A 12,500-nucleotide genomic window follows, 5' to 3' on the forward strand; every position below is an offset into this window, starting at 1 on the left:
TGCCAGTAGACACAGAGACAGATCACACAACATGTACATTCTAGAACACTGGTGTCGCCTGAATCACCTGCACCACAGCCTTGGCCACTCTCAGGTGTCCAAGCTACAACACACCAGTCCTTTCGATTCATGTTTTCTTAAGGTCATGCACCCTCTAGTGACTTCTTTTTTTTTTTTTTTTAATAAACGTGCTCTCTCTCTCTCTCTCTCTCTCTCTCTCTCTCTCTCTCTCTCTCTCTCTCTCTCTCTCTCTCTCTCTCTCTCTCTCTCTCAGATCGATAAAAAAAAGGTCTTTTATGTAGTTGTATGACTCAGAATATGTAACTGAACGTAGTGTCTCTATTTTGAATAAAGAATAGCTACTCATTCATAAATCATTGTTATATACTGTTACGATCGCTACTCACTTACGATCGTACGATCCCGGTTATCTCTCCAAGAAAGTGGACGGAACACTGATCCAGGAAAGTTTTAAAGGTCTGGATTTTTAAAGGCTTCGAGTGCCTACCCGACCTATCGGAAATCGCTAGAGTTACACCCTCTCATTGTACGCTTACCTTAACGCAGCACACCTGGAATCACCTCAAATACCAGATCAGTGTTGGGGGGGTAGAAAATACGATTGTTCTATGTTACAACCACATATATTGATACTAATGATAATTCACAAGCAACATGAGGTAGTACACGTTAATATATGACGTTCTCGTCACTTCACACAGGACCACAACCCATTTACACCTCCACCGCCCACTCCTCCACCACCCACTGAATTATTTCCCTCATCCGCCGGAATTTACTCAGACGCCATCACCGCGTCCCCAAACGATAATTCCCATATTTCCTCTCCTCACACCTCACAAGACGTGACGTCCCTGAGAGACGCCTCCTCTCCGTTCTACCTCACGACCTAAGGCGCTCTGTCTTCCCCTCCTTGGAATGTGTTGTTGCCCGCTCAATCTCCCCTTGTTTCAACACATCTCCACCTCAAAATATTTCCTCCCTTATACATAAAAAGATATAGAGAACTTAAGTTATGAAGAGAATAATACTACATGATATAAAATGAGTAAATAAGCATTACACTAACTTATAACCAATATTAAGAATAATGTCCGCAAGGCAGGTAACCGGAACATGGGGGACACTAAGAAAACGTGTTCCTTTTCAAGGTAGACTCGGTCAATAAGATGACAATACATGCTAATTGTAGAAAACAAAATGTCACTCCTGAAATTCAAATAAAAACATACATAATGAAGAAAACAGAAAGAAAAAGGAGCACACTGAAAAACAAAAGAAAGAATATTGAAAATAAAAGCCAACACACACAAATTTACCGCAGGTCCCTTGCTGTGCTCAGAACCCAGCCAGTCCCAACAGGCGGACAACAGACAGGCTGTTCAAAGAGAGGTACCATCTCACCCCTCTGGATCAGGGAAACGGCATTGTAAAAACACCCAAGTGACACACACACACACACACACACACACACACACACACACACACACACACACACACACACACACACACACACACACACCTGTCCTTTATAAGTAAACGACAGACCGAGGATGTTCAGTGTCGAAGAGGATGACACTCAACTGTCCCCCTCTTCTACACTGAACATCCTCGGTCTGTCCTTTACTTATAATCTGAACTGGACACTTCACATCTCCTCTCTAGCTAAAACAGCTTCTATGAAGTTAGGTGCTCTGAGATGTCTCCGCCAGTTTTTCTTACCCCTCCAGCTGCTAACTTAATTTTGTTTGTTTTTTTTAAATTTAATTGATTGATTGTTTATTGTCCAGAGTAGCATTTTTTTTTTTTTTTTACAGAGAAGAAGCATTACATGATTAATGGGGCACTAGCCCGCTGAGCCGAGGCTCCCTAGCAGACAGAGGAGTGATATACATATAAATGCAACTTATATAGAGGGCAGGGCAACAATACAAATCATATAGAACAGTAGAAAAGAAATAATATTATTGCACCATTTTTTAGGAGCTAATATCCTTAAGATAAGTAATGTTTGTAACAAGCTACATCATTCATGTGTACAAAAAATACTAAAACTTTAATACAGATCCTAGTTTTGACTTAGACTACTAAATAGGAACTTTTTCATTTTACTTTTGAAAATATTGAAAAAACTTTTTTTTTTTTTTTTCTATCGTCAGGCAATACGTTCCATACTTTAGGAGCAACACAGTGTGTGGAAAAATGTATACAGACTAGTTCTTGCTTGTGGGCAAATCATATTATTATGATTTCCTCGGGTACCTTGGCTATGGTGGAATACATTAGACATTATGCTATTTGAATCATTACCATTAACATTATTATATATGGTCAGCGCTATGAAATATTTCTTTAAGAGGTCAAAAGTTAGTATATTTAAGTCCTTAAACAGTAAGTCGGTGGAGTCGTATTTACTTTTAAAGACAATGGTTCTTGCTATTTTCCTTTGTGCTACAAAGACATCATTCACAACCGTAGGCCAAGTACAGCCACAGATCGATGAACAGTTAATAAGGTATGGATAACATAATTAATGATATAAGCTGCGTAAGGCTTCACTTGTTACATTGTACCTAATTCTGAATAAAATTCCACAAGTTTTTGATAAGTTTGAGCACACCGACTGTATATGCTTTTTCCAGTTAAAATTTTCATCAATAATAACTCCTAAAAATTTTGTAGAAGAAACATGATTAAGCTCAGCCTCCATAGGAAACTGTTCCGAAATTACTGACAACAGAGCGTCTTTGAAACAATATGAAGTTAGTTTTATTAATGTTTACTGTTAATTTATTTGCGGTTACCCATTTGAATATGTTATGCAATTCTTGAGTTAATTTTACATTTAAGTTACACAAATCATTATCTGTTAGAAGAAGGCGTGTATCATCGAGAAATAGAACGTAACTAAGCATATCACTAACATTACATTTATCATTGATGTATATCAGAAATAATATAGGACCTAATATAGAACCTTGTGGCACACCTTAATAATAGTTTTTTTTTTTTTATTTGACATTTAATTGTTACAAAATACAGACTGTTTCCTACCTGACAGGTAACTAGCAAACAATTTTAGTGGTAATCCTCTAACTCCAATGTTTTCTAGCTTGTCTAATAATATGTTATGATCAATAGAGTGAAATGCTTTACTCAGATCAAGAAAACCCCTACTACATGGTTCTTTCTCTCCATATTCTTGTATATTTCACTTGTAAACTTCAGTATTGCTGTTTCTGTGGATTTATTTTTTGCGGAATCCAAACTGATTGCTTGAAAGCAGGTTGAAAGATTCTATTAATGCAGTCAGTCTCTTTGCTATTGCTTTTTCAAGTATTTTGTACAATGTCCTTATCCGTCCATGTATGGAGTATGCTTCACGTGTCTGGGGGGGTTCCACTCATACTGCTCTTCTAGACAGGGTGGAATCAAAAGCTTTTCGTCTCATCAACTCCTCTTCTCTAACTGACTGTCTTCAGCCTCTCTCTCATCTCCGCAATGCTGCATCTCTAGCTGTCTTCTACCGCTATTTTCATGCTAACTGCTCTTCTGATCTTGCTAACTGCATGCCTCCCCTCCTCCCGCAGCCTCGCTGCACAAAACTTTCTTCTTTTTCTCACCCCTTATTCTGTCTACCTCTCTAATGCAAGAGTTAACTAGTATTCTCAATCATTCATCCCTTTCTCTGGTAAACTCTGGAGCTCCTTACTTGTTTTTGCATTTCCACCTTCCTATGACCTGAATTCCTTCAAGAGGGAGGTTTCAAGACACTTCTCCACCAATTTTTTTTACTACCGCTTTGGACCATTTTTGGGGACTGGCATCTCAGTGGGCTTTTTTTTTTATTTGATTTTTGTTATCCTTGGCCAGTGTTCCTCCTACATAAAAAAAAAAAAAAAATCAAACACACACACACACACACACACACACACACACACACACACACCGTGTTGTGTAGAGGTTAGCACGCTCGGCTAACAACCAAGAAGGCCTGGGTTCGAATCCCGGGCGCGCCGAGGCAAATGGGCGAACCTCTTAATGTGTAGCCCCTATTCACTTAGCAGCAAGTAGGTATGGGATGTAACCTGAGGGCCTGTAACCTCGCTGTTCTGGTGTGTGGTGTGTCAGTGGTCTCAGTCCTACCCAAAAGATCTGCCACTATGAACTCTGAGCTCCTTCTGTAGCGGAATGGCTGGCTGGAAGATCAGCAGACGACCATACATGAATCACACACACACACACACACACACACACACACACACACACACAAATCAACATGGACAAACGCACACACACATACACAAAGACATGGACACACACACACACACACACACACACACACACATACAGAGGAGGAGGCAGTACACAGGAGGAGGCAGTAAGCACCTGCCGAAACGATAATTACTCCCAGTGAGGTGTGCAGCACTGTTCAGGGTGTGCTGTGAACTTATCACTAAGCCCAGCTGTGACCTCACTGAACGTTTCCCTTTGTGTCTCACAACACAAGGGGGCAGTCACAGCCTGCCCTCTAAAGACAACTCTCTTCCTCCACACAAAACTACAAGCACCTAATAACACACACACCCTTCACTCAAAATTTCAAAATTATCATGGCGACTCCTACACCAGCCTCGGAGTCCCCATCTGAGGAGGTGACCACAAATGTCCCCAGGTCGGACTGCCCTTCTGACAACGACCTTAAGTGTCTTGACACCCCCCCCTCAACTTTTTCTTCATTAACTTCTGCAACAATCGCGGTCTAAGATCTAATTTTCAATCTGTAGAACACCACCTCTCCTCTTCTAAACCTCATCTTCTTTTCATCACTGGAACTCAGGTGTCTGACACAATTGACAGTAGCCCCTTTTCTGTTCCCTCCTACTTTCTCTATCCTCATTTTCGATCCAAAGCTGGATGTAGCGTTAATGTGCGCAATGACTTAACCTGCTCTTGTGCTCACGCTCTTGAACCTTCCGAGTTTTCCAACACCTGGCTACGACTACAGAGTCACTCTCAAACTAAATTTGTTGATGCTGTATATCTCTGACCTAACTCCTCTGACTATAAGAAATTCTTTGACTACTTAACTTCCAAAGTGGAGCACATTATGACCCTCTTCCCTTTTGCAGAGATCTCCATTCTTGGAGACTTCAATGTTCACCACCAGCTTTGGCTTTCCTCTCCCTTCACTGACCATCCTGGTGAACTAGCCTACAACTTTGCTATCCTCCATCACCTAGAGCAATTGGTGCAACACCCTACTCGTATTCCTGACTGTCTTGGAGATACACCCAACATTCTTGATCTTTTCTTGACCTCTAATCTTTCTGCTTATGCTGTCACCCTTTCTTCTCCATTGGGCTCCTCCGATCACAATTTCATATCTTCTTATCGCTCCAATCCCTCCTCAGGATCCCCATAAGCGGAGGTGCCGCTGGCGATTTGCTTATGTTAGTTGGGGCGACCTGAAGAGGAATTTTGCTGATTTTCCTTGGAATGACTACTGCTTCCGTGTCGGAGACCCGTCTTTGTGTGCTGAGCGCATAACAGAGGTGATAGTGTCTGGCATGGAGGCATAAATTCCTCACTCTTTTCCTCGACCTTCCAAACCTTGGTTCACCAAAGCTTGTTCTCGTGCTATACATGATAGAGAGGTGGTTCATATAAGGTACTTAAGCCTTTCATCACCAGAATCTCATGCACTTTATAACTTTGTATGGAACCATGCCAAGTCTGTTCTCCAACTAACTAAAAACTCCTTCATTAACAGAAAGTGTCAAAATCTTTCAAGATCTAACTCCCCTCGTGACTTCTGGCATGAAACCAAAAATATCCCTAATAACTTTGCTTCTTCTTCTTCTTTCCCTCCTTTATTTCAACCAGATGGCACCACTGTTATCACATCAATCTCTAAAGCTGAACTCTTCCCTCAAACCTTTGCTAAAAACTCTACCTTGGACGATTCTGGACTTGCTCCTTCCTCTCCTCCACCCTCTGACTACTTTTTGCTACCTATTAAAATTCTTTGCAATGATGTTTTCCATACCCTTGCTAGCCTAACCCATCGGAAGGCTTATGGACCTAATGGGGTCCCTCCTATTGTTCTCCGAAACTGTGCATCTGTGCTTGCACCTTCCCTAGTCAAACTCTTTCATCTCTGTCTGTCAACATCTACCTTTCCTTCTTGCTGGAAGTTTGCCTACATTCAGCCTGTTCATAAAAATGGTGACCGTTCTAATCCCTCAAACTACCATCCTATTGCTTTAATTTCCTGTCTATCTAATTTTTTTTTTTAATATATCCTCAACAGGAAGATTTTTAAACATCTGTTACTTCACAACCTTCTATCTGATAGCCAGTATGGGTTCCGTCAAGGCCGCTCTACTGATGATCTTCTGGCTTTCCTTACTGAGTCTCTGTCATCATCCTCTTTTACAGATTTTGGTGAAACTTTTCCTGTTGCCTTGTACATATAAGAAGCTTTTGATAGAGTCTGGCACAATGCTTTGATTTCCAAACTACTCTCCTATGGCTTTTATCCTCTTTGTAACCTCATCCCAAGTTTCCTTTCTGACAGTTCTATTGCTGCTGTGGTAGACGGTTACTGTTATTCTCCTAAATCTATTAACAGTGGTGTTCCTCAGGGTTCTGTCCTGTCACCCACTCTCTTCTTATTATTCATTAGGGATCTAAACCAAACTTCTTGTCCTATCCACTCCTACGCTGATGATACATACCATCCTGCACTTTTCCATTGTCTTTTCATAGACGTCCAACCTTTCAGGAAGTAAACATTTCACTCAGGAAAGCCACAGAATGCCTGACATCTGATCTTTTTAAAATTTGTAATAGGGCCTGAGCAAACTTGGTATTGTTCAGTGCCTCAAAAACTCAATTCCTCCATCTATCAACTTGACACAACCTTCCAGACAACTATCTCCTCTTCTTCAATGACACTCAACTGCCCTCCTCTTCTACACTGAACATCCTCGGTCTGTCTTTTATTTATGATCTGAACTGGAAACTTCACATCTCATCTCTAGTTAAAACATCATCTATAAAATTAGGTGTTCTGAGACGTCTCCGCCAGTTTTTCTCCCCCACCCTCAGATGCTAACTCTGTACAAGGGCCTTATCCGTCCATGTATGGAGTATGCTTTACTTCTCTGAGGCAGAGCGTTCCACTCATACCGCACTTCTAGACAGGGTGGAATCAAAATTATTTCGTCTCATCAACTCCTCTCCTCTCAGTGACTGTCTTCAGCCTCCCTCTCATCGCCGCAGTGTTGCATCTCTAGCTGTCTTCTTCCGCTTTTTCCCATGCTAACTGCTCTTCTGATCTTGCTAACTGCATGCCTCCCCTTCTCCCACGGCCTCGCTGCACAAGACATTCTTCTTTCTCTCACCCCTATTCTGTCCATCTCTCTAATGCAAGAGTTAACCAGTATTCTCAATCATTTATCCCTCTCTCTACTCCCTGCCTCCTTCTGTATTTCCACCTTCCTATGACTTAAATTCATTCAAGTGGGAGGTTTCAAGACACTTATCCTTCAATTTTTGTCTACCACTTTCTACCCTTTTCTGGGACTGATACATCACTGGGCTTTTATTTATTTATTTATTTATTTTTTTATTGGATTTTTGTCGTTCTCGGCCAGTGTCCCAACTACATTAAAAAAAAAAAAAAAAGTAACACACGCACCACCTACCTTCCTTCACAAACGATGCAGCCCGCTAATATTTGAGGCTCTATTTTTAAATCAATACAAAAATTAAATTTCAAAACGGATGAAATATATTATCTAAAGACTTACAGGTGCGTGGGAGTAGGCTTAGGTGTTTGGGAACGGTGCAGCCTGCAGACACTGAGACACATGTACTGACCGAGGCCGAGCCAGTGACAACAACAAACCGGTTTGTTGTTGTTCGTCAGGCTAGAATCGGCACATGAACAAGACACGTTCAGTTAGTCACGACACCCCCGCACTCCACCACCCCCCACATCTCTCTCTCTCTCTCTCTCTCTCTCTCTCTCTCTCTCTCTCTCTCTCTCTCTCTCTCTCTCTCTCTCTCTCTCTCTCTCTCTCTCTCTCTCTCATGACGCTGAATATCAGTAGATTTCTCGGTAGGTCTGATCGAAATTAGGTCTGATCGACTCTCTCTCTCTCTCTCTCTCTCTCTCTCTCTCTCTCTCTCTCTCTCATGACGCTGAATATCAGTAGATTTCTCGGTAGGTCTGATCGAAATTAGGTCTGATCGACCTTATTTTCGAAATCATTCGGTATATCGGTAGATTCATCAAATATCCAGTAGATTTTCATGTTTATCGGTAGATTTGGCAACACTGGGCCTTGACTAACGGGCCGGGGAGGGAAGGACTTCGCTCCTACCCATCCCCTGCCTCTGCCACAGCCGCGCCCATTGCCACACTCCTGCCACTTTCTCCGCCCATGCACATCATCTCGCCCACGCCCGTGCCATAACGGGGCTCGCTCAGAGCATCATCACCTATTCACATCTCCGCAACTAGTCTGTCTCTGTATTAATCTCTTAATCCCTTACACATTCTCTCTCTCTCTCTCTCTCTCTCTCTCTCTCTCTCTCTCTCTCTCTCTCTCTCTCTCTCTCTCTCTCTCTCTCTACTTACCCAAAACGGCTGTCAGCCTACAGCACACCTGCTTCCCTCATGTGACACCACACACACTCACATGAGAGTGCTCTACGAAACTACGTGTATCAACTCTTTCAACCTACTGCTTGAGTCACTGCATAACAGGAAAACTCTGTATGTGTGTGTGTGTGTGTGTGTGTGTGTGTGTGTGTGTGTGTGTGTGTGTGTGTGTTGTAAGGTATAATAAAGATAATAAATATGGAAAACATTATTAAATATATAGTGAACAGACAAATAAGAATAAAAGATGCAATGAGAGAGAGAGAGAGAGAGAGAGAGAGAGAGAGAGAGAGAGAGAGAGAGAGAGAGAGAGAGAGAGAGAGAGAGAGGATGTGGTGTAAGTTGCCAGCGATATACTCATAACCATAACCTGAAAAGAATGAAATCTTTGGGTCCTTGCACTGCTGAATTAGAATGACAAGGAGGGGAAGGAGGAGGAAGCTCAGGCAAAGCTGCAGAGATGGAGGCGATTTTTTTTTACTTGCACTGAAATTCTGTTCACACACACACACACACACACACACACACACACACACACACACACACACACACAAGCGCGCGCGTTATTTCCGGACATAACATCTCTCTTTATTTTTCGTTAAATTTTTTTTTCGTTTTTTCATTCAATAAGCAAATGTTAGCTGCCCTTCATTAACAGAAAACCAAGAAAGGTAACAGAAAAGGAGGAGGAACTACACACTACACTGGATCACACCACACCATAATGCACCAAACCACACTGTACCATATCACACTACACCACATTGTACCACACCACACCACAACACCACATCACTCTGTACCACACTATATCACGCAACACCACACCACTCTCCACCACACTTATCTACACCACACTGCCTCACACCACTCCATGCCCTTCCACAACACACCACACCACAATGCACCACACCACACAACACTGCTTCACTCTGCACCACACAACACTGTATCACACCACGCCATACCACACTGCATCACAGCACACCACAATTCACCACACTGCACCACACCACACCACCCTGCGTCACACCACACCACATTCCATCACACTACACCATCCCACACCACACCAAATCACACTTTACCACACCACACTGCACTGCAGCACACTACACTTCACCAACACACCACACCAGACCACACCACACCACACCACACCACACAACACCACACCACACTGTGTCACGCCACATCACATCACACTACAGTACACCACGCCTCACCACATCACACCACACCACACCACACTGCACAACATCACACAACACCACAATGTAATGCACAAACCACACCACACTGAGACGTCTCCGCTAGTTTTTCTCACCTCCCCAGCTGTTGACTGTACAAGGGCCTTATCCGTCCATGTATGGAGTATGCTTCACATGTCTGCGGGGGCTCCACTCATACCGCTTTTTTAGACAGGGTGAAATCAAAACCTTTTCGTCTCATCAACTTCTCTCCTCAACTAACTTTCTTCAGCCTCTCTGTCATCGCCGCAATGTTGCATCTCTAGCTGTCTTATACCGCTATTTTCATGCTAACTGCTCTTCTGTTCATGCTAACTGCATGCCTCCCCTCCTTCCGCGGCCTCGCTGCACAAGACTTTCTTCTTTCTCTCACCCTTATTCTGTCCACCTCTCTAATGCAAGAGTTAACCAGTATTCTCAATCATTCATCCCTTTCTCTGGTAGACTGAAACTCCCTGCCTGCTTCTGTATTTCCACCTTCCTATGACTTGAATTCCTTCAAGAGGGAGGTTTCAAGACACTTATCCTTCAATTTTTTTTACTAAGACTTCGGACCCTATTCGGTAACTGGCATCTTAGTGAGTTTTTTTTTTTTTTTTTTTTTAATTTTTGTTGTCCTTAGCCAGTGTCTCTACTACATAAAAAAAAAAAAAAAAAATCACCACGTCACCAAACACTATACCACACACTAGTCAGCCAGCAGCAGTGTAAAGGATTACACAGGCCAACAAGCACATCACACTGCACACCACACACCAGCCAGTCACCCAGCAGCAGTGTACAGGATAACACAAGCCAACAAGTGCATCACACACCACACTACACTGCACACCACACACCAGCCAGTCACCCAGCAGCAACACTGTTTGGGATTACACAGGCCAACAAGCACATCACACACCACATCAACAGCCACCAATAGTGGATGGGATTACACAGTCCAGCAAGCACAGCACACACCACACTGTCGTGGTCCAAGATACTGTATGGATATGGTACATAAAAGCTACTGGAAAACTCACAAACATTTTCATATTTTAATTGGTAACTACTAATTATTTACATGTCTTACAAGTCAAAATTTCCCACTGGCATTCATCCTCAATTCGTTTAAAATTACTTGGTATCACTTTATGTCTCTTCAACATATTCATTGATCAACGCAATCAGCATGCACGAACAAAGACAATACCAGGTTCATAAACACAACTAATATTCAATCAGCACAATTAATGTTCAGTTAGAAAAACACACGTGACATCTTCCTTCACTGGTGAACTAGCCTTCAGCTTTGCTATCCTCCACGACCTAGAGCAATTGGTGCAACACCCTACTCATATTCCTGACCGTCTTGGAGATACGCCCAACATTCTTGACCTTTTCCTGACCTCTAATCCTTCTGCTTATGCTGTTACCCTCTCTTCTCCATTGGACTCTTCCAATCACAATTTCATATCTTCTTCCTATCACTCCAATCTCTCCTCAGCATCCCCCTAAGCGGAGGTGCCACTGGCGTTTTGCCTCTGCTAGTTGGGGGGGGACCTGAGGAGGTATTTTGTTGATTTTCCTTGGAATGACTACTGCTTCCATGACAGAGACCCGTCTTTGTGTGCTGAACGCATAACAGAGGTGATAGTGTCTGGCACGGAGGTGTACATTCTTCATTCTTTTTCTCCACCTAATCCTTCCAAACCTTGGTTTAACGCAGCATGTTCTCGTGCTATACATGATAGAAAGGTGGCCCACAAAAGGTACTTTAGCCTTCCATCACCAGAATCTCATGCACTTTATATTTCTGCTTGGAACCAGGCCAAGTCTGTTCTCCAACTAGCCAAACACTCCTTCATTAATAGAAAGTGTCAAAATCTTTCAAGATTTAACTCCCTCGTGACTTCTGGCACCTAACCAAAATTGTCTCCAGGGCTTGTTCCTAACTCTTCTCCACCCTCTGACTATTTCATGCTACCTATTGAAAATTCTACACAATGATGTTTTCCATGCCCTCGCTGGCCTAAACCCTCGGAAGGCTTATGGACCTGAAGGAATCCCTCCTATTGTTCCATGCTTACACCTTGCCTAGTCAAACTTTTTCAACTCTGTCTGTCAACATCAACCATTCCTTTTTGCTGGAAGTTTGCCTACATTCAGCCTGTTTCTAACAATGGTGATTGTTTTAATCCTTCAAACTACCGTCCTATTGCTTTAATTTCCTGTTCGTCTAAAGTTTTTTAATCTATCCTCAACAGGAAGATTCTTAAACATCTATCACTTCACAACCTTCTATCTAATCACCACTATTGGTTCCATTAAGGCCGCTCTACTGGTGATCTTCTGGCTTTCCTTTCTGAGTCTTGGTCATCCTCTTTGAGAGATTTTGGTGAAAATTTGGCTGTTGCCTTGGATGTATCTGGCACAAAGCTTTGATTTCTAAACTACCTTCCTACGGCTTCTATCCTTCTCTCTATAACTTCATCTAAAGTTTCCTTTCTGACCGTTGTATTGCTGCTGTGGTAGACGGTCATCTCCTAAATCTATTAACAGTAGTGTTCCTCAGG

The 12,500-nt window shown here is 42.5% G+C and overlaps 2 protein-coding genes across 7 annotated transcripts in view; one reads left to right on the forward strand and one right to left on the reverse strand.

Annotated features, from left to right (window-relative positions):
- Nucleotides 1-12,500, reverse strand: part of LOC135099563 (ankyrin-1-like) — a 38,066-nt gene that overhangs the window by 23,870 nt on the left and 1,696 nt on the right. Inside the window, exon 1 of one of the 6 annotated variants that reach the window (XM_064001960.1) lies at nucleotides 8,672-8,837. The exons of 4 other annotated variants lie outside the window; for them this stretch is intronic. The gene's annotated coding sequence lies outside the window, so the exon portion shown is untranslated. Of the gene's footprint in view, nucleotides 1-7,838; nucleotides 8,028-8,671; nucleotides 8,838-12,500 lie in introns of those variants that run through there. One more of the 6 variants, XM_064001961.1, reaches the window with a different exon arrangement.
- Nucleotides 9,420-9,998, forward strand: LOC135099566 (histidine-rich glycoprotein-like). The gene has a single exon (XM_064001963.1). It carries the CDS (start codon nucleotides 9,420-9,422, stop codon nucleotides 9,996-9,998), a length of 579 nt encoding a protein of 192 aa, XP_063858033.1.

Source organism: Scylla paramamosain, unplaced genomic scaffold (assembly GCF_035594125.1).
Source record: "Scylla paramamosain isolate STU-SP2022 unplaced genomic scaffold, ASM3559412v1 Contig148, whole genome shotgun sequence".
Classification (NCBI taxonomy): Eukaryota; Metazoa; Arthropoda; class Malacostraca; order Decapoda; family Portunidae; genus Scylla; species Scylla paramamosain.